Source organism: Mastigoproctus giganteus, chromosome 8 (genome assembly GCF_048544385.1).
Source record: "Mastigoproctus giganteus isolate SK-2022 chromosome 8, ASM4854438v1, whole genome shotgun sequence".
NCBI lineage: Eukaryota > Metazoa > Arthropoda > Arachnida > Uropygi > Thelyphonidae > Mastigoproctus > Mastigoproctus giganteus.
The window spans coordinates 34443598-34468761 of record NC_143582.1 but is presented as its reverse complement, the minus strand read 5'-3'; the positions used below and the strand labels follow the sequence as shown (position 1 = coordinate 34468761).

Here is a 25164-nt window from a genome sequence, read left to right as displayed (position 1 = left end):
CTAGTTTAGACCGATAAACTGGGCCGAAGTTCAGGCACCTACGCATTGTTGTGGAGTTGTTTAAGCTACTTTGGAAGCCACGAGGCTACCTTTGTTACATAATATGAATTATAAAGTTAAAAATTAAATAAATTTTAAACATTAATGTAGTATCAATTGCAAATATATTTTTCAGAAGATAATTTGGGTATTCCCATATGGAGACTTCCAAATTTAATTATGTTAGTTGGGATCAGTTTATTTTTACTACTTTTTATATGCGCCCTCTTTTGGTTAACCTCGTTTGGTAACAAGAAATTTCCCTTTGCTTCGTAATCCAAACATCAATGGTGATGTATATATGCGTCATTTGAGATTGTAAAATTAATATTATCCCGTATACTAATTTTTATTTATCTTTATATCAGAATTATAGGAGGAACTGCACCAATAGTGAAGTAAGCAAGAATGCCAAAAAATAAAGGTAATATATTTGTATATTTTATTAATTTTTAAGCTCATTCAAAAAAGATTGGTTTCAATATTTTTATTGTGAAATAGAGCAGCTTGTAATTTTGACTGGTCTTCAGGGCAGAGCAAAAATATATACTGCTTATAAAATATATACGTGGAATTTAAATGTGTTGGTTACTACTTCATTATGCCTTCTGGCTGAAATTAACGAGTTTGATTAATTTTGAGGTGAAAACAAAGGCCTTTTCTTTTGAAGCGGATGATCTTATTGTAGATAATTACATCATCATACCGCCATTCTTTATAGCCTGAATAGAAGCTAGAAGTGGTATTAATGTAATTACGGCGTACTTGGTCAGTCAGCAACTTCGGTCATATTGCGCAATTGTGTGTTATGTCTGTAAAAGTGATCATAATATATTGATGTGGGATTTACCCTTACTTTTTACCCTTGGCAGTAGTTGCATCTCGTAAGTAAATCCTTCGTCAATATATTGCTTTTGTGAAGGCCACTACAGTGATCTTAGATAGTTTTTAAATTCTTTTCAGTGGGACCAAACTCATTCTAAATGGGAAGCATTCCTGTAAGTAATCATTGAAACCATTAGGCTTTTTATACCAACTAAGAGATTGTTCAAGGTGTAGACCAATATGAATGTCAAAAGAGCTGATGAGACTAGTTGCAGAGAAGAAAAATGCATGAAATGATTATAAATTGTCAGGGTGACACAGAAGCTTGCAGTAAGTATAAATGGCTGCAATCAAGTCACTAAGGGGGGTTAGGCAAGTTTAGGATGGGAATATGAGATGTATACTGAGTTAACTGGGAGCTAAATAATTTGGTGATAACATGAGAAGAAAGTGGAAGATAAATTTTTGAAGCTAAAAGTAAATAAGGAACCTTGGGCTGATTGGATCTATTCAGTCATTGAAAGCAGCAGCAAAATAGGTAAGCAGACTTAATTATAAAAGAATCCACAAATGCATTGGAGGTAGCTCTAGATTGGAGATGTGAAATGTCTCTTATTCACAAAGTGGGGTTTAAATTGGAAAATGAGTAATTACAGGCTTGTAATCTAGACATTCTGTTCAAGGGAAAATAATGTAGTCAATGGTTAAAGAAGTATCACAGGATCATCTTGACAGAAATGCAGCTATACAGAAATGATAGCATGGATTTGTTAAAGGGTTATTTGTTAAGCCATTGACTGATTAGCTACTGTGATGCAGTAACAAAGGAACCGGATGCCAAAAATAATTTTGGCATCACGAACTTGGATTTCAGTAGTGCTTTTGACATCATATACTTAGATTTCATTAAAGTTTTTGATACTTCCACCATGAAAGACTGCTGTATAAATGTTGTGGTGACATTTTGGGCAAATTACTGCTTTGGATGGTTGAGTGGCAGAAGAAAGGGTGGTTATTAATGCACACTGTTCTTCTTGAGCTAATGTTATTGCTGGAGTTCCTCAGTATTCAGTTCTGGGAACTGTATAGTTTTTAATATTTATCAACAATACTGATGAAGGCATATCAAGCTTATTGTCTTAATTTAGCATTAGCAGAGGCATATGATGCAAGAAAGCAAGCTTATACAGCATCAGCCAAAAAAAAAAAACCTTCCCATTTCACCAATCCATTCACTCCAAACGTTTGTCCACTCCTTCCTTAAATTTATTTAAGCCATCAACTTCCACAACGACAAATGGAAGCTAAGGATGGGAATATGAGATGTATACTGAGTTAACTGGGAGCTAAATAATTTTGTGATAACATGAGAAGAAAGTGGAAAATAAATTGTTGAAGCTAAAAGTAAATAAGGAACCTTTGGCTGGTGGACTCAATTCAGTCATATTAAAAGAAGCAGCAAAATAGGTAGTAGTTTATAATTAGGTAAGCAGACCTAATTATAAACAGACTTTTACCTGCTGGCTAAAGGCAAATTTCTGCACATCTATTTGACAACTGTTTTTCCTCAATTTCAGTGTATGCCCCCTCAGGTTTGTAATCTGAGCAAGAAGAAGAATCCCATCAGCATTGGGCTTGCTCAATTCAAGCCCATTCAAGGCCTTATACTCCTCAATCAGATCCCCTCGCGGGTGCCTAGTCTCCAGATGCTGCAATTTGCAGAATCTTTCTTCGTACGAGCACCCCTTTGTTCCCCTCACCAGTCTTGTTGCCCTTCTCTGTACTTGTTTTAGGAACTCTACATCCTTCCAAAAAATGGGACTTCCAGACCTGTATGAAGTACTCAAGGTGTGGCTTAACCATTGCCTTATCCAAAGGGATAATTAGCATTAGTAGAGGCATTTGATGCAAGAAAGCAAGCTTATGCAGCATCAGCCAAAAAAAAAAAAAAAAAAAAACCACTTCCACTTCACCCCTCTGTTCGTTCAAAATACCTGTCCAGCTGAGCCTTAAACTTATTTAGGCTATCAACCTCCACCACAAGGGATGGAAGTCTGTTCCACCAACCAACCACCTGCGCTGGCTAAAGGCAAATTTCCGCACGTCTATCCTACATCTGTCTTTCCTCAATTTGAATTTATGCCCTCTCAGGTGATTTTTCTGAGCTAGAGGAAGAATCCCATCAGCATTGAGCATGCTTAAACCATTCAAGGCTTTATACACCTCTATCAGATCACCTCGCTGGTGCCTAGTCTCCAGACACTGTAATTTGCAAAACTTAAGCCTTTCTTCGTAAGAGCACACCTTTGTTCCATTCACTAATCTTGTTGCCCTTCTCTGTACTCGTTCCAGCAGCTCTACATCCTTCTTGAAATGAGGCCTCCAGACCTGTATACAGTACTCTAGGTGTGGCCTGACCATTGCCTTATACAATGGAATAATCACCTCCTTATCCCTGCTGGAAAAATTGCTGTATATCATTGACAATACTCCATGAGCTACTCTTGCAGCCCGTCTGCACTGCTCAGAGAACTTCATATCTGCCTGCACAACCACCCCCAAGTCCCTTTCATTCTCTACCACTGTCAGTGTAGTACCACAGAGTTGATACGTTGCTCTGGGGTTGCTGTTTCCCATGTGTAGTACTTTACATTTGTCAATGTTAAACTTCATTTGCCACCTCTCAGCCCATCTGCTCAACCTTTCCAGATCCTGTTGCAGCAGCAGCATAGTGTCAGTAGTGTCCTTGACAACCCTGCCAACCTTTGTATCGTCTGCAAACTGGGACATTAAGCTTGATATACCATCATCAATATCATTTATAAATACAGAAAACAATAATGGACCCAACACTGAACCCTGAGGGACTCCACTAATAACATTAGTCCACGATGAGCAGTGTCCATTGATTACCACTCTCTGTCTTCTCCCCCTCTACCACCCCTTTATCCATAGCAGCAACTTGCCTCCAATGCCACACTGCTCCAATTTGTGTAGCAGTCTTCCATGTGCAACAGTATCAAAAGCCTTTCTAAGATCCAAGTATATAATATCAAAGTTATTCCCTGCATCCAGTTCTTTTGTGACTGCATCATAGTATGCAGCAGCTTTTGTGACTGCATCATAGTATGCAGTCCTGTTGCAGCAGCAGCATAGTGTCAGTAGTGTCCTTGACAACCCTGCCAACCTTTGTATCGTCTGCAAACTGGGACATTAAGCTTGATATACCATCATCAATATCATTTATAAATACAGAAAACAATAATGGACCCAACACTGAACCCTGAGGGACTCCACTAATAACATTAGTCCACGATGAGCAGTGTCCATTGATTACCACTCTCTGTCTTCTCCCCCTCTACCACCCCTTTATCCATAGCAGCAACTTGCCTCCAATGCCACACTGCTCCAATTTGTGTAGCAGTCTTCCATGTGCAACAGTATCAAAAGCCTTTCTAAGATCCAAGTATATAATATCAAAGTTATTCCCTGCATCCAGTTCTTTTGTGACTGCATCATAGTATGCAGCAGCTTTTGTGACTGCATCATAGTATGCAGTCCTGTTGCAGCAGCAGCATAGTGTCAGTAGTGTCCTTGACAACCCTGCCAACCTTTGTATCGTCTGCAAACTGGGACATTAAGCTTGATATACCATCATCAATATCATTTATAAATACAGAAAACAATAATGGACCCAACACTGAACCCTGAGGGACTCCACTAATAACATTAGTCCACGATGAGCAGTGTCCATTGATTACCACTCTCTGTCTTCTCCCCCTCTACCACCCCTTTATCCATAGCAGCAACTTGCCTCCAATGCCACACTGCTCCAATTTGTGTAGCAGTCTTCCATGTGCAACAGTATCAAAAGCCTTTCTAAGATCCAAGTATATAATATCAAAGTTATTCCCTGCATCCAGTTCTTTTGTGACTGCATCATAGTATCCAATCAAGTTGGTCAGGCAAGACTTCCCCTTAACAAAACCATGCTGTGTCTGAGCTATAACTGAAGTCTTGTCTAAATGATCCTGCAGTGCTTCTTTAACCAGTGCCTCCATTAATTTTCCTGGAACAGAAGTTAAGCTCACAGGTCTATAATTACTTGTGTTAGCCTTTGATCCTCCTTTGTGAATTGGGATCACATTTGCACATTTCCAGTCTATGGGTACCTCCCCTGAGTCCAAGGAAGCTCTCATAATTATGGCTAAGGGTTTGCTTACTTCCTTTGCTGCCTACTTTAATATAACTGGATAGATCCCATCCACCCTGGGTGCCTTTCTTGTGTTTATCTTCAACAGTTTCTCCTCCACTTTACTCCCAGTTATTTCAAGATTCTGTAGCTTACTGCTAGAGTTGAATACACCTCTGGCATTCCCCTTGCTGAATAACTCCTCATGTGTGAATGTCGATGCAAAATATTCATTTAGTTTGTTAGCTACCTGAGCAGGATCATCAACAGTTGACCCATCAATATCAAGTGGACCAATCTGATTCATCCCCTTCCTTCTAGAGTTAACATAAGTAAAGAACTCTTTGCTGTTTTTCTTTGCATCCCTTGCCAAGGATTTCTCATAATCTGCCTTCGCCTGCCTAACCTCCTTTGTAACTTGGTTGCATATCAACTTGTATCTATCATAGGCTTCTGTGTCATGTGTTAATTTGTAATAACCTCCTTATCCCTGTTAGCAAAATTCCTGTATATCATTGACCTACTCTACTCTAGCAGCCTGTCTGCATTGCTCCAAAAACTTCATATCTGACTGCACAGTTAACCCCAGGTTTCTTTCATCCTCCACTACCCTGAGTGTAACATCACCCAGTTTGTACATTTCTCTGGGGTTACTACTACTTATGTATGGTGCACTATGGCCAAAGATGCCGATGCACCTAATAAATCCCCAAGCAAACAAACAGCTACCCATATACAGTACTTTGCATTTGTAAATGTTAAACTTCAGTTGCCACTTCTCTGCCTAACGTTTCCAGATCCTGTTGCAGCAGCATACTGTAATTACTTTATTAACAGCACTGCCAACCTTTGTATCATCTGCAAACTTTGAAATTAAACTTGATATAAGTTTGTCAATATCATTGATAAATATACAAAAGAACAATGGGTCCAACACCGAACCCTGGGGAACACTACTAATAACATTAGTCCATGAATAGCAGTGTCCATTGATTACCACTCTGTCTTCTCCCGCTCAACTATCCTTTTAATCCATGTCAGAAACTTGTCCTCAATGCCATTCTGCTCCAATTTGTAAAGTTCCATGTGCAACAGTATAGAAAGCTTTACTGAAATTCAAGTACACAAGCCATATGATATCAAAATTATTTTTTTCATCCAGTTCCTTTGTGACCATGTGATAGTATCCAATCAAAGTGGTCAGACAAGACTTCCCCCTAACAAACCCATGCTGTGTCTGAATTATTACTGCAGTCTTGTCTAGATCAGAGGTCTCCAAACTTTTTTTTGTCTCTCACTCTTATTTTACTTAAAAGGACTAGTGCGCACCCTGGAATAAAAAATTAAATATATTAGTTTAATATATTTTTAAAATTTATAAATCATTTACATGGAAGGCATTATATCTAAAATCACATTTATAAAATCATGTATTTGATTGTTTGCTTGATCTACATTTTTTTCAGCAAGTTAAACAAGGATGGAAGATATCCTCCAATCTGGAAGCGAGCATGTGGCTGCTTCATTTCAGACATGGGTGAAATTGATAGCATGATCAAACAAAGCCGCATATTGAAGTATTAAAAACACATTTATTTATAATTTTTATTTTCACTTATGTTTTGAAAAACAAGTTTTCGTAATTAATAAATATTGATTTATTGCGGATTATCTCGCTAACCCTATGGATCATCTCACCGCTAGGGGTGCATGCATCCAACTATGGAGACCACTTGTCTAGATGATCCTGCAATGCTTCTTTAAGCAGTGACTTCATTATTTTCCCTGGAACAGAAGTCAAACTAACAGGTCTGCAATTACTCGTGTCACTCTTTGATCCCCCCCTTCCCTTTGTGAATTGGAGATACATTTGCACGTCTCCAGTCTGTGGGGACTTCCCCTGAGTCCAAGGATGCTCTCATAATTATGGCTAAGGGTTTGCTTACTTCCTTTGCTGCCTCCTTTAATATAACTGGATAGATACAACTGCCCCAGGTGCCTTTGTTATGTTTAGCTACAATTTCTCCTCCACTTTGCTGCTCTCAGTAATTACAAAATCATTTAACTCCTTGTTAGAGTTTGATAAATATCTGGCATTCTCCTCTTGAATAACTGTTCATGTGTGAATGTAGAACAAAATCTGTATATTAATATGGAAGCCACTTTCTTGAGGCGGCCATTGTGAATGATAGGGCTAGCCGATCGGGCTGAAGTGGTGTCAAATTGAAGATTTTTTATTCCTAGGTGTGCAGAAAAATATAAAAATTTTGAATAGTTTTATTTTGAACAGGCCAGCAACTCTCCATAAAATACTATAATTTTGCAATAATTAGGCATTCTCTCTTAAAGATCGGATTGTAAATAAAATTTAAATATTAACAACATTGCATTAGTGGTGAATAGAAAAAAAAAAAAAATGTCCTGTGTTATATGCAGACACCATTTCATTAGCTACATAGCAGTGAGTATCATACTCACCTGGCACTGAGAAGGCCGTGATCAGTAAGGCGGCTCCTCCAGGGAATCTTTCCCATTGCACTGCGGGTTAGCTGATTCCTGCCACTTTCCCAAACTGGGATAGATGGGGTGTAGAATTTGTTAGCAGGGGTGTTGCATTTGCACTCCCCTCTTTTTTAATAATCAAAAAGTAGGCTGTTGTTGGGAAGTGGCGTGCAAGGGGAGAAGAAAGAAAACGGACAAAAGTGTAATGACCCTCAGGGTCTACTGGCACTGGGGTTCTTCCTCAACTCCATGTTTATGTCATTGTGATGTTTTACTGACTCTGAAAAGGCCAGATGTGAAAAACGGGCAGTTATCTGTATATTAATATGGAAGCCGTTTTCTTGAGACAGCCATTGTGAACAATAGGCCCAGCCAGTCGGGCTGAAAGTGGTCTAAAATTGAAGATATTTCTTCCTCGGTGTGCATTCAGTGCGTACTGGCTTAACTGCTCACGACAAAACACGGACTACATTTCTTTAGGACAACTAGAGAAAATCTCTGCTACTAATTGCAAAATTTTCGCAACGAGTACAGCTAGTAATCATTTAGTTTGGCAGTTATCTCTATTGATATCAAGTGGACCAATCTGATTTATCCCCATTTTTTTAGAGTTTATATAAGTAAAGAAGTCTTTGCTGTTTTTCTTAACATCCTTTGCCAAAGATTTCTCATAATCTGCCTTTACTTGCCTAACCTCCTTTGTGACATGATTACAGGCTAGCTTATATCTGCTATAGGCTTCTGTGTTGTCTGATAATTTATAAGCATCCCATGCATTTTTCTTCTCCACTATGAATCTCATTTGTTCATCTGACGTCCATTTGTGCCTAAACCTAGAGCAGTATTTCTTAGTTGGAACAAAAAGCTTAGTAGCTTCTAAGATTACTTCCTTGAATGCTTCCCATTTAGAATTTGCTGTTGGTAACTTCATCAGTTGGTCCCACTGTATGGAATTTAAAAATCTCTGAGACCACCGTAGTCACCTTTACGAAAGCAAATCCCCCCCTTACCCTTGATGGTAGTTAAGTAAATCCCACATCAGTACACTGTGATAACTGCCACCTAGTGGCTCCTTTAATTGTAAATTCCTAATTCATGAATAATCACTGCTGATAATCAGATCAAGAGCATTACTTGCCTCTAACATGCTGCTGTAGAAAACAATCATCCAATAAATCCACAAAAGCCTTGTTAGTGTTGCGAGTGACCAATCCACAAGTTCCAGTCAATATCTCTCAAGTTAAAATCTCCCATTATAAGACATTCTGATTTAAACACCCACTCGATTTCTCTTTATAATTGTTCATTGTACTCATCAGGGTTATTTGGCCTATAAAAAACTCCTACCCTCATTTTTGCTTTCCCAGTGCTGTCACACCACACTGACTCAACGTTTCTCTGTCCATCTATGTCAACTGGATGCACTTCCTTAGATTTTGTTTCTTAACTAACGGCATAACCCCTACTCCCTTCCTATCTGGAAAGTACACATTGTACTTTCCAAATTCCAATTCTGCATTCCTTATATCTGTGTGACACCACATCTCTGATAACTCAGTGACTGCCTTTCATGTCATGACCAGCACTTCAAATTCATAAAATTTATTTACTATACTCCTAGCATTGGTGTACATGAAAGTATATATGCACCTGTTCTTACTCTTAGTTACTGTAAGACAGACCATGTATTTACTAGTTTCATGACTCCCAGCAGTTCCTGAAATCCTCATCAACATGCTTTCCAGGCTGCTGCTCATTCCAATAGAAGCAGTGAAAGAATGACTTGAAACTCTGCTGCAGCTACTGTTAATATATTAATCTGTGAATCCCCCAAGCTGACAGTTTTCCGACCTACCTAACATTGCCTTGATAGTACCAGCAAATACTCTTGCACTATTTCTATTTAAGTGTATCCCATGACTGTAGAAGCAATTTCTCCTGTTAATTTGCAGATGATAGAAAGGTTGGTGGCATGGTTAATGACAGAACTCAAGGCATACAACTTCAACAAAACCTAGAAAAATTAGGCATATGGGCTGAGAAATGAAAATGGAAGATTGATATTGATAACTGAGAAGAAAGTGGAAGACAAATTGTAAATAAGGCTACTTGACCCAATGGATTAGGCCGACATAACTGAGTGGTGAATGCACTGATTCATGTGCATTTGATTGGACTCTGGTTCAAGTCTGCTAAATGTGTTTAAATGATTGTGTGAATTTTCCAAATAATTAATTGTAAATTCCTCTTACCTAGTGGTTGTGCTAGAGCATATACAAAAATTTTTTTTCGTTTCTGTTTTGATGGAAATATAAGTGTACCTTTTCACCTTTTACTTATATGTAACTATTATGTACTAACTTATGTATTAATGAGGCTTGTGGCAAATAAAAAAATGCATGGGATGCATATAAATTATCAGGTGACACAGAAGCCTATGGCAGATATAAGCTAGTCTGTAATGAAGTCACAAAGGAAGTTAGGCAGGCGAAGGCAGAGTACGAGAAATCTTTGGCAAAGGATGCAAATAAAAACGGCAGAGTTCTTTACTTATGTAAACTCTAGAAGGCTTATGTAAACTCTAGAAGGAAGGGGATGAATCAGATTGGTCCACTTAACGTAGATGGTTTGACTATTGATGATCCTGCTCAAGTAGCTGAAAACAAATAGATCTGTTAGTTTAACTTCTGTTCCCGGGGAAAATAATGTAGTCATTGGTTAAAGAGGTGATACAGGATCACCTAGACAAGACAGCAGCTATAGCTCAGACATAGCATTAGTTTGTTAAGGGGAAGTCTTGTCTGACCAGTTTGATTGGATACTACAATGTAGTCATAAAGGAACTGGATGCAAAAAATAATTTTGATATCATATACTTGGATTTCAGGAATGCTTTTGATATTGTTGCACATGGAAGACTGCTGTAAAAATTGGAGCAGTATGGCATTAAGAGCAAGCTGCTGCAATGGATAAAGGGATGGTTGAGTGGGAGATGGCAGAGAGTGGTAATAAATAGACACTGCTCTATGTGGACTAACGTTATTGGCAGAGTCCCCCGGGATTTGGTGCTGGGCCCTTTGTTGTTTTGTGTATTTATCAATGATATCGATGAAGATATATCAGGCTTAATGTCCAAGTTTGCTGACGATAGAAAGGTTGGCAGGGTTGTTAATGACAGTAAAGACAGTATGCTACTGCAACAGGATCTAGAAAAGTTAGGCAGGTGGGCTGAGAAGTGGCAACTGAAGTTTAACATTGACAAATGCAAAGTACTTCATATGGATAGCAGTAATCCAAGGGAAATGTACCAACTGTGTGGTACTACACTCAGGGAGGTGAAGAATGAAAAAGACCTGGGGGTAATTGTGTAGTCAGATGTGAAGTTCTCTGAGTAGTGCAGATGGGCTGCCAGAGCAGGTCACGGAGTTTTGTCAATGATATATAGGAATTTTGCTAGCAGAGACAAGGAGGTGATTATCCCTTTGTATATGACAATGGGTAAGCCTCACCTTGAGTACTCTATATGGGTCTGGAGGCCTCATTTGAATAAGGATGTGGGACTTGCTAGAACTAGTACAGAGAAGGGCAACAAGATTGGTGAGAGGAACAAAGGGGTGCGCTTACGAAGAAAGGCTTAAGTTCTGCAAGTTGCAGCATCTGGAGATTAGGCACCTGCAAGGTGACCTGATCGAGGTGTATAATGCCTGAATGGTTTGAGCAGGCTCAATGCTGACAGGATACTTCTTCTTGCTCAGATTAAGAACCTGAGGTGGCATAGATTCAAATTGAGAAGAGACAGTTGTAGAATAGATGTGTGGAAGTTTGTCTTTAGCCAGCGGGTAGTTGATTGCTGGAACAGACTTGCATCTGTTGTTGTGGAAGTTGATAGCTTAAATAAATTTAAGGCTGAACTAGACAAACATTTTGAGTGACCGGATGGGCGAAATGGGAAGGGGCTTTTTTTTGCTGATGCTGTATGAGCTTGCTATCATTTGCCAATGTTACGGTACATTCAGTAATGATATTATTTAAAAATACAAGGTACTGCCTACAGGTAGCAGTGGTTGCAGAAGAACATATATCACTTGTATAGTATCACACTGAAGGTGGTGGATTAAGAAGATATCTGGGAATAATTGTACATTCTGAAAAGAAATTCTCCCAGCAGTGCAGAGGCCACTAGGATTGCCTATGCATTCTCTCAGTGATATATATAAATTTTACCAACGGGAATAAGGAGGCTGAATCTTGAGTTTGCATCTGGCCCTGGAAGCCTCATTTTAAGAAGGATGTAGATATGTTGGAATGGATGCAGAGACAACAATAAGGTTAGTCAAAGACACACAAAAAGGGATATTCATACAACAAACGACTTTGGTTTTCCAATTTGCAGCACTTGGAAACTAGGCACCTGCAAGGAGGCCTGATGTGTTTAAGGCTTTAAATGACTTGAGTGAAGTAAATGTTGATTGCATTCTTGCTCATTTTTGGTCAACACGTATAAAGAGACATAAAAATTTAAGGAAGAATTTATTTAAGGACAAATTATTATGGGGGGGGATGGACAAATAAGGTGAGTATTTTTTTTTTTTTTTTTTAACTATGCTGTATAAGCTTCCTTCTTGTATCAATTGTTAATGCTAACTGTGTATTTGTGGGCTGATTTGCATATTGTGCAAGCTGAAAAACCGAATTGCTCAGGGTGGATCTCTATTCCCTTCACTTGAGATTGGCTAACTACAGTCCCAATTGGAGAGATATATTGAAAATCCTCCAGTTTTCAGTGGGACTCGAACCTATACCTCCTCCAAGTGAGTGATGTGGCAGAATCACTGTACTGTCATAGAGATATTGAAGTTTAAGGAGGGCAAGGCTCCAGGCAGTGAGGAGGATGGTATATATTCAATTATACTTAAAAAGGCTACATGTGAGTGTGTCAAACTGTTGGGAATGTTATTGATAATATTGATAGAGTCTGTAAAGATCCCATTGGACTGGAGAAGTGGTCTGTCCAGTCCATAGAGGTGCCACTATAGAGGAGTTAGGTAACTTCAGGCCAGCAAGTTTGACTTCTCTGGTGATTAAGGATGTGATTCAGGACTGTATTGACTAGAATGGTATCTTGAATAGTCCACATCATAGGAGTATTCATGCCTAATCAATCTAGTAAATTACTATTAAGTAGTAATTAAACATGAGTGCAGGTAACAGTTTTGATTTTATATGCCTATACTTTAGTAAAGCTTTCAATATCATTGTCCATGGAAGACTACTATATAAGCTCAAAGAAACTGAAGTTACTGGGAAGATCCTTTGCTGGATTGTGGGCTAACTAAAAGGTAGAAGAATTGCCATAAATGGTGAGTTTTCAGGATGGACTGGTATAACAAATGAGGGCTCAGTGGGAAGATTCCTTCTATTTTTAATTTTATTAAATGATATTGATGAGGTTATCCAAAGGATGCTGTCAAAGTTTGCTGATGATTTGAAGTTGGGAAGGATGATTAACAATTTGAGCCAGGCCACAAATACTTCAAAACAACTTAGATAAGTTGCATATATGGTCCAAAAAATGGCAAATAAAGTTATGCATTTGGGGAACAAAAATTCTGGAGCCAAATGTAAGCTGGGGGGTAGGGAAGAACCAAAAGTGATTCAACACTAAAAAGACTTGGGTGTTATGATTCAACCTGACATGAAATTTTCATGCAGTGTAAACAGGCAGTTAGGAAGGCACAGAATGGCCTGTCCATGATTTATATGCTTTCTGCTAGTAGGGAGAAAGATGTCATTATCTCTTTATACATGACAATGGTTAGAGCACATTTGAAATATTGTATTCAGGTCTGGTGACTGCGCCTGAGGAAAAAAGACAACTTTTGGAGAGGGTTGAAGAAGCATTAGGAAATTAGTGATAAGGACATATCAGTGCACATATGAAGAACAGCTTAGAAGGTGTGGGCTGCAAAGCTTGCAAATTAGACCAACATAAGCAGTGATCGAGATTTAAGAGGTGATCTGAATGAGATGTATAAAGCAGTGAAAGGGTTGAGTAAAATGAATGAGGAAGATGTTCTCCCTCGTAGGTGAGACAAGGATGAGGGTTCACAAATGTAAATCTCAGGAAATAACAGAAGAAAGGACCTCGTGAAGTTCATGTGTGGCGAGTAGGTTGTTCAATACTGGAATAAGATCTCTGTGTAGTACAGGCAGTGAGTCTGGCTAAATTTAAAGCAGATCCTTGAGGCTGTCACAGACATTCTCTCAGATATGGCAGGCTGTGCTTGCTACCTTGGAGTCTAAAACACTGTTGGAACTGATATTCAGGTGACACTCGAGTTAAGTGGACCTAATTTCGCCAAAAGTTTGATTGGTCTGTGACAGCCATATCCTCTGCACCTTAAAATGGTGGGACTGTTAGTAACCCTGAGTATAACCCCCTTCCATCCTCAAATACAGCACCTAGCATACTGGAGGTGACCACCTAGGTGCGAACCAACGTAAGCAGGGATCGAGTTGTCATCCACTCAGAGGAATACTGTCCCTCTATGTAACCAGACAATACTAGTGGTAGATGACTCTTAACCAGTGCAATGCAATACCACCATGTTTGCTTATTGGAGTCTTGAAATGGTGGAACCATCATTTATTCTTCAGAGCAAAGTCCCAGCAACCCCCCCCCCATCTGTTCCATCATTCAGTATGATTGTTGTCTTTTGAGGTTATGATGAGCATCAGGGCAAGGTTCAGTCTTTCTTACATTTTAAGGGTACAGCTCTAAAACAGTGTTTGCAGGCCAGCTGTTAGTTTACCAGACTGAACCTGTTGACAATTCTAGGAATCTTCCAGATCAGCTAGAGTATAATCTCGCTGTCTCTACTCTGCCAAATAGTGACGGGAGGGAGTCCGAGTAGTGTCTATGCAGGGGCATTGCTGAGGCCATGTTATGTCAAGGAGCTAGGTATATTCTTACCATGTGTACACCATATCTAAAAGTTTCATTACTTCATACAGCATGTCCTCACCACCTTTTCTTGCTTCTGAATACACCATGAATTGTCAAAATAATAGAACAAACTGATCTGCAAAAAAATCTAAACCTCCCAAACAATTCCTCTTACATTTCAAAAATATACATGATCTCAGTGATGTCCATTTCCACTTATAGTCTACCAAACCACATGTACTTTTTCTGACAAAATTCCAGTTATTGGACAACTGAGATGGGTGGTGGATTCAACCACCACTCATCTCAGTTGTCTGAATTATTTGCTGTATGATTCATTTTGCTTTAAGGATGGTACTTGTGCATATGTCCATATTGATATTCCCTGTCAGAGACTTAGTAATTTGGAATCTCCTCTTTTCGATCTTCTCTTGCTTAAAATCTCTCTGTCATTCATCTGTTGCCTGTATTTGTCTCCCAACTCCACTGATCACTTGGAATTCTTTCACTTCTCTTTGAAACTGACTTTCTCCAGTCCACGTTTCCTGACGGTGAGATAATTTTCCTTTGTGATTTTAATGTTCATAACTCCACTGTCTTCTGTTTTTCAGTCACATGGACCCAGCTGGTCAAGATGCTGAGTCTTTTGCAATTACTAATGACCTCACACAGATTGTTCATTTATCTACCAGAATACCAGACAATGCTAACTACACAGTCAGTATACTTGATATTTTTCTCACAAACAACCCTTCTAAGTACACAGTTGAGGTGAGTGGTTCTCAAGGCACCTCAGATCACAACTTGATGATGATCTCTTCTCCAGTGGAGTCTTTTTCAACCTCGTGTTGTTTGGCATTACAAGAATGCAAAATGGGATGATCTGCGAGATTTTGTTTCTTCTTTTGCTTGATTGGATTACTTCTTAAAATCTTCTGATGTCAACGTTTACTCAGATTGGGTCAGTGAAATTATTCTTGTACATATGAAACCTCTTATTCCACACTTCACCTTAAAATCTTGTTCTTCATCTAAATCCTTGGTTTTCCAATAAATATGTAAGGCCTTCAAGAGAAGAATGTTACATTAGCATTAGTAGAGGCATTTGATGCAAGAAAGCAAGCTTATGCAGCATCAGCCAAAAAAAAAAAACCACTTCCACTTCACCCCTCTGTTCATTCAAAATACCTGTCCAGCTGAGCCTTAAACTTATTTAGGCTATCAACTTCCACGACAAGGGATGGAAGTCTGTTCCACCAACCAACCACTTGCTGGCTAAAGGCAAATTTCCGCACGTCTATCCTACATCTGTCTTTCCTCAGTTTGAATTTATGCCCTCTCAGGTGATTATTCTGAGCGAGAGGAAGAATCCCATCAGCATTGAGCATGCTCAAACCATTCAATGCTTTATACACCTCTATCAGATCACCTCGCTGGTGCCTAGTCTCCAGACACTGTAATTTGCAAAACTTAAGCCTTTCTTCGTAAGAGCACCCCTTTGTTCCATTCACTAATCTTGTTGCCCTTCTCTGTACTCGTTCCAGCAGCTCTACATCCTTCTTGAAATGAGGCCTCCAGACCTGTATACAGTACTCTAGGTGTGGCCTGACCATTGCCTTATACAAGGGAATAATCACCTCCTTATCCCTGCTAGAAAAATTCCTATATATCATTGACAATACACCATGAGCTACTCTTGCAGCCCATCTGCACTGCTCAGAGAACTTCATATCTGCCTGCACAACCACCCCCAGGTCCCTTTCATTCTCTACCACTGTCAGTGTAGTACCACAGAGTTGATACGTTGCTCTGGGGTTGCTGTTTCCCATGTGTAATACTTTACATTTGTCAATGTTAAACTTCATTTGCCACCTCTCAGCCCATCTGCTCAACCTTTCCAGATCCTGTTGCAGCAGCATAGTGTCAGTAGTGTTCTTGACAACCCTGCCTACCTTTGTATCGTCTGCAAACTTCGACATTAAGCTTAATATACCATCATCAATATCATTTATGAATACAGAAAACAATGATGGACCCAACACTGAGCCCTGATGGACTCCACTAATAACATTAGTCCACGATGAGCAGTGTCCATTGATTACCACTCTCTGTCTTCTCCCCCCTCAACCACCCCTTTATCCACAGCAGCAATTTGCCTCCAGTGTCACACTGCTCCAATTTGTGCAGCAGTCTTCCATGTGCAACAGTATCAAAAACCTTTCTAAGATCCAAGTATATAATATCAAAGTTATTCCCTGCATCCAGTTCCTTTGTGACTGCATCATAGTATCCAATCAAATTGGTCAGGCAAGACTTTCCCTTAACAAAACCATGCCATGTCCAAGCTATAACTGAAGTCTTGTCTAAATGATCCTGCAGTGCTTCTTTAACTAGTGCCTCCATTAATTTTCCTGGAACAGAAGTTAAACTCACAGGTCTATAATTGCTTGTGTCAGCCTTTGATCCTCCTTTGTGAATTGGGGTCACATTTGCACATCTCCATTCTGTGGGTACCTCCCCTGAGTCCAAGGAAGCTCTCATAATTATGGCTAAGGGTTTGCTTACTTCCTCTGCTGCCTCCTTTAATATAACTGGATAGATCCCATCCACCCTGGGTGGATTTCTTGTGTTTATCTTCAACAATTTCTCCTCCACTTTACTCTCAGTTATTACAGGATTCTCTAGCTTACTGCTAGAGTTGAATACACCTCTGGCTTTCCCCTCGCTAAATAACTCCTCATGTTGAATGTCAATGCAAAATATTCATTTAGTTTGTTAGCTACCTGAGCAGGATCATCAACAGTTGACCCATTGATATCAAGTGGACCAATCTGATTCATCCCCTTCCTTCTAGAGTTTACATAAGTAAAGAACTCTTTGCTGTTTTTCTTTGCATCCCTTGCCAAAGATTTCTCGTAATCTGCCTTCGCCTGCCTACCCTCCTTTGTAACTTGGTTACAGATCAACTTGTATCTATCATAGGCTTCTGTGTCGTGTTAATTTGTATGTATCCCATGCATGTTTCTTCTCTGCCATATGCCTCATCAGTGCATCTGGCATCCATTTAGGCCTAAACCTTGAACAGTATTTCTTAGTTGGTATGTAAAGCCTAGTAGCTTCCAAGATAAGTTCTTTGAATGCTTCCCATTTTGCATTTGCTGTTGGTAACATCATCAGTTGGTCCCACTCTATATAGAATTTAAATACTGTCTCAGTCCATCGTAGTCGCCTTTACGAAAGCAATAACCCTTCCCTTTACCCCTAATGGTAGTTACCTCTTTGAGTAAATCCCACTTCAGCACACTGTGATCACTGCCACCTTGTGGTTCGTTTATCTGCAGATTCTTAATGCATGAAGAATCACTGCTGATAATCAAATCAAGAGTATTCCTCCCTCTAGTTGCCTCCCGAACATGCTGATGTAGAAAACAATCATCCAATAAATCCAGAAAAGCCTTGCTAGTGTGTGAGTGACCAGCCCCCAAATTCCAGTCAATATCTGGGAAATTAAAATCTCCCATTATAAGACTCTCTGATTTACTGGCCCACTCTATTTCCCTGTACAGTTTCTTATTATACTCATTAGAGTCATTAGGCCTATAGCACACTCCTACTCTCAATTTTGAACTCCCAATGCTTATGTCACACCAAACTGACTCAACACTGCACTGTCCAGCAATATCCACTGGCTTCACTTCCTTGGATTTTATGTATTTCTTAACTAATAGCATAACCCCTCCTCCCTGTTGGGAGGAACTCGTTGGAATTGGCTTGTATCCAAATCTCCAGGTTCATTTTCTGCCTACACCAAAGCTTACAACAGTTGTAAAGCAGTTATTAATCAGTCCAAACTAAATTTCGAACAGGCTAAGTGTAGAAAACTTGCTTTTTGTCCAAATGGTAGCCAAGCATTATGGTCTTGCCATAGCTATTGGTCATAACTTTTGTCCACCTCTTAAAACCAGATGGTTCAGTCAAATATAAAGCTGACCCCTCTAGTAACCTGTAGCCTTGGCTACCTCAGAGTTAGCCAGTGCTTACACTCCCTACTGCTGGCCCGCCTTCTTGTGGCACTGGACGGAAAATTAGAGGTTTTTGTGTCCAAACACAAGCCCCTAGGCTATGAGGCTAGATGAACAACACACTAACCTACATATATCTGGCCTTTACAGTGTCTTGTATTCATCAGAGTTCAACTGGGTTGGGGGGAAACCCCTGGAAAACCATTACAAATAACACTATACACTGCAGAGAACTGATTCCAACAAAGCAACAACGGTGATTCATTGGCTTCAACATATACTCTAGACAGGGCATGTTCTGAATGCTAAATTGGTAATATGAATTGTCTGATGGTGAACAACACCCAACAATTGGATTATGCTGAGTCTAGAAGATGCATATACTTGGGACCTGTAATCTAATTTGGATCACACAAGTGCATGATAGTGGTGCTTCTTGAAAGGGTTCAAAGACGGGTAACTTGCCTGGTGAGATCAGCAAAGGGCGTCCATATGAAGAAAGACTTCGAATATGTGGGTTGCAGAGCTTGGAAACTGGGCATCTTCGAGGAGACTTGATCAAGGTGTTTAAGGCTCCAAGAGGCATAAGCAAGATGAATGAGGATGAAATTTTCAAGGTCATAAATGATTCTAGAACAGGGGCCATAGTTTCAAGTTACGGGGGGGGGGGGATATTTGGACTCACTGCATAGGAAGTTTTATTTTAGCCAGTGAGTTATAAATTACTGGAATAAGTTACCTACATGGGTGGTGGAGGCTGACAGTTTGGAGAAATTAAAGGGTCAGCTTGATAATTACCTACAGCAGGAGGGAAACACATAGGTTGTCTATTTCCTTTTCTCTTATTATTATTATTATATTATTTTATTTAATTTTTGTTATTTTTAAAATTTTATTTTATTATTATTTTTTTTTGGCTGGTGCATCATAAGTCATAGGCTTGCCTGCATTATGTGGCCATTGCTAATACTAATACTAATTAAGTGCATTGGTCAGTACCCCAAAAATTAGAAGATATTGCACAAAGGATATTCAAGCCTCTTGTACACTTCACGCATAGTTGACAGATATGTTTCCGAAAGGTCAACTTTTTATCAAATATAAGCCCCAAAAATCTAGTCTCAGGTATTAATGAAATAATATTTTGTCCAAGTCTCAGTTCAGGTTCAGGGTGAAGGTTACAATTGTGCCCAAGATGTACACAGACTGTCGTTTGCGGTAAGAACCTGAAGCTATTGTTCATTGCCCACGAGTTCAGGTGATCAGTGGCATGTTGCAGTTCTCTTGATGACCATCATGCTCCAGGATTGAGAAAATATGCTCAAATCATCAACATGGGATGCATAGTTTACAGTTGGAAGAAGTTGCCCTGTAATAATTCACTTTAATGGCCAAAATCATAATACTTAAAACTGATCCCTGGGTTCACCCCTTCTCTTGACAGAACGCCTGAGAGAAGGTAGATCCTACACAAATTTGGAAGGGACTATGGGATAAAAAATTATTAATAAAACCTGAGATATGACCTCCAAGGCTGATACTATAAAGGTCGTTTAAATTCCCAATCTCCAAGTTGTCTTACACTTTTTTCCATATTGAAGAAAACAGACACCAGGTGTTCTTGTTTTTAAAAAGCATCTTGAATGGATGTTTCTGAGCTAAGTAAGTGGTCCAAACTGGACCTGTTCCTTTGAAAGCTGCACTGTATTCTAGAGATTTGTTGTTGTTTGAAAGCTATTGGTGCAAGAACAGCTTAGGCTATAATGCACCTAGGAGAGTTTTGTATTTCAACATTTTTCACTTTGCTTGGTGTGGTTTAGAAGAAAGTCAAGGTTCTGCTTTCTGGTGAGTATGGGCTTGGTACAACCAGGGTCCTTAGCTGGATATTATCATTCTTCTCTTTCTTGGTGATTCCTTTCTACTTCTCTCTCTCTCTCGCGGTAACTTGGAAATATTTTTGGCTGGTGCAGCATAAGCTTAAGGCTTCCTTCCACTATATGGCTAATAACCTATTTTTCTTTCAACTTGTGTATTGGTGATCTTGGTAAACCACCTCCCAGCATTCCCAGTACACTCCATTCAATGCCTCCTGTGGTCTTCCGTTAAAAGAATGTCAGAAGGATTTTGAACAATCTTGATGCGAAGAAAGCTCCAGGCCTGATGGTATGCCTCCACTTCTTAAAACCTGTGCTGCTGAGCTTACACTTGTTCAGTGTCACCTTTTTTCACTTTCTTATTCCAAAGGTGTTTTCCCTTCTGCTTGGAAATTTGCTCATATCCAGCCAGTTCCTAAAAAGGGTGACAAATCCCTCCCATCCAATTAAGGTCCCATTGCACTTCTACTCTGTCTAAAGTAATGGAGAAATCAGTTAACAGCCAACTTTTAAACTATCTAGAAACCTTCCACCTGATCAACGATTACCAGTATGAATTCTGTCAATATCAGTACTTTGGTGATATTCTGGCTTATGTTACCCATCTGTGGACAAATTCATTGGAAAAGTTTGGTGAAACTCAAGCATTTGCTCTTGACATTTCAAAAACTTTTGATCATGTTTGGCATAAAATTCCTGAATATCATTGACTAGGTCCCATGAGCTGCTCTGACAGCCTGTCTGTATTGCCCTGCAAACTTTCTGTGACTGCACAATTACCCCAGGTGTTTTTCATTCTCCACTACTCTGAGTGGCCCCGAGTGCCAAGTGATTTTCTTGAGCGATGAATAAAGTGATTTTCTGAGTGATTGCATTCTGTTTTCTTTCCAGTGCCTTTCTTATTCTCAGTTCTTTTGAAGTGGTTCTGTACTTAACAGATTTTGAGTAAGAATTCAGGAAGGAAAATCACCTTTCTTTTCTTAGTGTATTAATCAATTCTTTCACTAACAAACTAACTTCTCCAGGTGCTTAGTCACTAGGTGGCACCGCTCCTGCCTTCCCATAGTAGAGCCAGAAACCTAAAAGGAAAAAATAATCCTTTCAGGGTAAAAAGGAGCAAAAATGGATTCTACAAACGAGGTTTCACTTGGATCATTGGATAAAACTGAACACAATTGGAAGCAAGATGATCCAAACCCATCTACTGCCAAGAGACAAAAGAAAGATGTGACCCAGACCATCTCTCCACTCTTTCTAATTTTTCATTCCCTATCAGACTAGCCAGTTAGTAAACTTTCTCCCTTTGTAATACAGAGGTGTCTAGAACGTGTAGCTGGCCCACCGAAAATGGTTTGCCGCTTAAAATCAGGCGACCTATTGATAGAAACGACAAATCATCGACATTCTGAGCTTCTTCTTAAAATAACTTTTGGTGGGACCTCCTAAACAGCTCTGAAGAAGAAATCATACAAGAGCTACAAAATCAGAATGTCAGTCCTGCGAAAAGAATTGTTATCAAAAAGGATGGAAACCTTATACCAACCCACACCTTATATTTACTTTCAACACATCCTACCAACATCAGTGAAAGCGGGATACCTGAATTACCAGGTAAAGCCATACATCCCCAATCCAATAAGATGCTTCAAGTGTCAAAAAGTATGGCCATTCCCAAACAGTATGCAGAGGTCAAGTTGTTTGTTCCTCATGTGGCTCAAAAGATCATAATGATAAAGAATGTCATACAGTCTCCTCGCTGTCCAAATTGCAAAGGAGACCACCCTGCCTATTCCAGAGACTGCAGTATATGGAAGAGAGAGAAGGAAGTTCAGAAATATAAAACCAAACATAAGGTCACATACCAAGATGCCAAAAAGCAGATACCACTACTTCCAGCAGTGAGATCATATGCAACAGCAGCAACTACAGTGCAGAAAACAAAAGTAACTGCAACACAGACTGACATCTCAGTCCTGCCTAACATCTCAATAGCAGACTGGGCACATAACCTCCTTTTACAAACAAAACCAAAAGTTGATCAGGCAATTAATACACCCATTATAATCTTACCAGATGCTGAAGATCCAACACCAACAAGCAGTACAAATCCCACCAAACCTGTAGACAAAAAAGAGAAAAATACCGACAATATGGAAATCGATGAAAAAGGGCAAGAAGATGAACCAGTCCTGGAACTTTATGCAACTGATAACATGGACAGTGGGGGCTGACCAAGCCTAAAAAAGAAAAAATCAAAACAGATTGATTCAAAGAGGCAGCCAATCATAAGTCATCTGAATCAGTTTCCAAACCCAAATTAGGTGCATTATGGCCTTTGCTGTCCTTGCGCCGTAAAGCCCCTAAGCAACAACAACCTAAACCCAAATAATGCGTACACTTCTTCAGTGGAATTGTCGTGGCATTCGTAGTAACCTAAATGATATCAAAGATCTTATTTCTGTCTATGCTCCTGCAAGTGTCTGTTTACAAGAAACAAACCTAACTCCGAAAATAAGTATTTCAATCAAGTACTACAATATATATAGGCAAGATTGTAAAACCACAACAGCTCATGGAGGAGTTGCTGTTTTGGTCAACTCTAATATTCCATCCAAGCATATTCAGCTGCAAATACCCCTTGAAGCAATCGCAGTATACATCATGACTGGAATTACATTGACCATAGTTTCTCTCTACCTTTCACCTAATCATACGTATTCACTGCAAGATTTGGATGACTTAAATGAACAAATACCATCTTCATTCTGTTTGATGGGAGACCTAAATGGGCATATCATTTGGGGATCACTTCATACAGACAAGAGGACAAATGATCGAAAAACTTCTAGACAGCAGGAACTTAACACACTTAAACACAGGTACCCACACCCATGTCCATTTAACAACAGTGACTACCTCCGCAATTGATTAGCATTAGTAGAGGCATTTGATGCAAGAAAGCAAGCTTATGCAGCATCAGCCAAAAAAAAAAAAAAAAATAAAATAAAATAAAAAATAACCACTTCCACTTCACCCCTCTGTTCGTTCGAAATACCTGTCCAGCTGAGCCTTAAACTTAATCTCATAAAATATAAGAAAGCCAGAGCAAAAGCATGTTATATATGCTGGAAATCTCAGAAAGAGCCCTGGATATCTTTTGCAAGCAAAATTAATAGATATACGGACACCAGAATTATCTGGAATAAAATTAGACAAAGATCAGGCAAACATTCAACTGTCCCTAAACCGATCATAAGCTGGAAAGGTCATGACATAACTGAAGAAGAAAAAATTGCAAATCTACTAGGAGAAACATTTGAGGAATTAGTAGTAGGAATTGTCAGCAACAACATCATACAGACCAATCTTTCAAACATAAAGCTCAAATTGAAAAATACAAAATGCAGCTCATGAGATTTCATACAACAAACCCTTTACTATAAATGAATTGCACAAAGCCCTAGCCAAATCTAAGCAAAGTGCAGCAGGTCTGGATGGAATCCACTATCAAATGATTAAACATCTCACTAAATATTCTCTGTGTGTTCTTACTGCTATATAATAGGATATACCTTGAGGATACATATCCAGACTCTTGGCGACATTCGTTTGTACTACCCTTTTCCAAAACCTGGGAAGGACCATTCAAACCCATAGAATTATTGCACTCACTAGCTGTCTAGGTAAAACTTTAGAAAAAATGGTGAAGAATCAGTTAACATGGTTTCTCCGGGCACTGTAATTTGCAAAACTTAAGCCTTTCTTCGTAAGAGCAACTCTTTGTTCCATTCGCTAATCTTGTTGCCCTTCTCTGTACTCATTTCAGCAGCTCTACATCCTTCTTAAAATGAGGCCTCCAGACCTGTATACAGTACTCAAGGTGTGGCCTGACCATTGCCTTGTACAACAGGATAATCACCTCCTTATCCCTGCTAGAAAAATTCCTGTATATCATTGACAAGACACCATGAGCTACTCTTGCCGACTCTCTGCACTGCTCAGAAAACTTCATATCTGCCTGCAGAATTACCCCCAGGTCCTTTTCATTCTCTACCACTGTCAGTGTAGTACCACACAGTTGATACATTACTCTGGGGTTACTGCTTCCCATGTGCAGTACTTTACATTTGTCAATGTTAAACTTCAGTTACCACCTCCATCTGCCCAACTTTTCTAGATCTTTTTGCAGCAGCGTACTGTCATTAGTGTCATTAACAATCCTGCCGACCTTCCTATCATCTGCAAACTTGGACATTTAAGCCTGATATACCATCATCAATATCATTCATAAATACAGAATGTTACCTTCATGTCAAGCAAGAAAATCAAAACCTGGTTCTCTATGGATCTGCACACTTCTTATTTGACACGGATCACTAAATGAGAAATTACAAATTTAGGTTATCCCAAACTGATCTCTGTGCTTGTGTCAGTATTGAAATTGCAGTGCTTGGAAACTAGCCACTTGCAAGGAGATCTGACCGAAGTGTTTAAGGCTTTAAATAGATGATATTTTTTCTCTCTCAGACAACACATGCAAGGGGACATAAATTGAAAAAGGATGTGTGCAGGATAGATATATGCCAACTTGCTTTCAGCTACAGCGTAATTGATCGTTGGCATAAACTACATTTGGTTTTGTATGGTAGTGGGTAGTTTGAATACATTTAAAGACGAATTAGACATTATTAGAGGAATGGACAGATGATGTGGGTATTGCTGTATATGCTTTCTCCCTTACATTATTTGCTACTACTACTAATA

At 39.3% G+C, this 25164-nt stretch overlaps 1 protein-coding gene and 1 non-coding gene across 2 annotated transcripts in view; both read left to right on the top strand.

Moving 5' to 3' along the window:
• Positions 1–297: 297 nt before the first annotated feature.
• Positions 298–25164, top strand: part of eIF1A (eukaryotic translation initiation factor 1A) — a 103344-nt gene continuing 78477 nt past the window's right edge. The window contains exon 1 of the mRNA XM_090379293.1: positions 298–463. Coding sequence (XP_090235419.1) covers positions 448–463 — 16 coding nt within the window. The 5' untranslated portion in view covers positions 298–447. The remainder of the gene's footprint in view (positions 464–25164) is intronic.
• Positions 7527–7685, top strand: LOC150081433 (U1 spliceosomal RNA). The gene has a single exon (XR_016547345.1). It is a non-coding gene; the product is annotated as a U1 spliceosomal RNA (small nuclear RNA).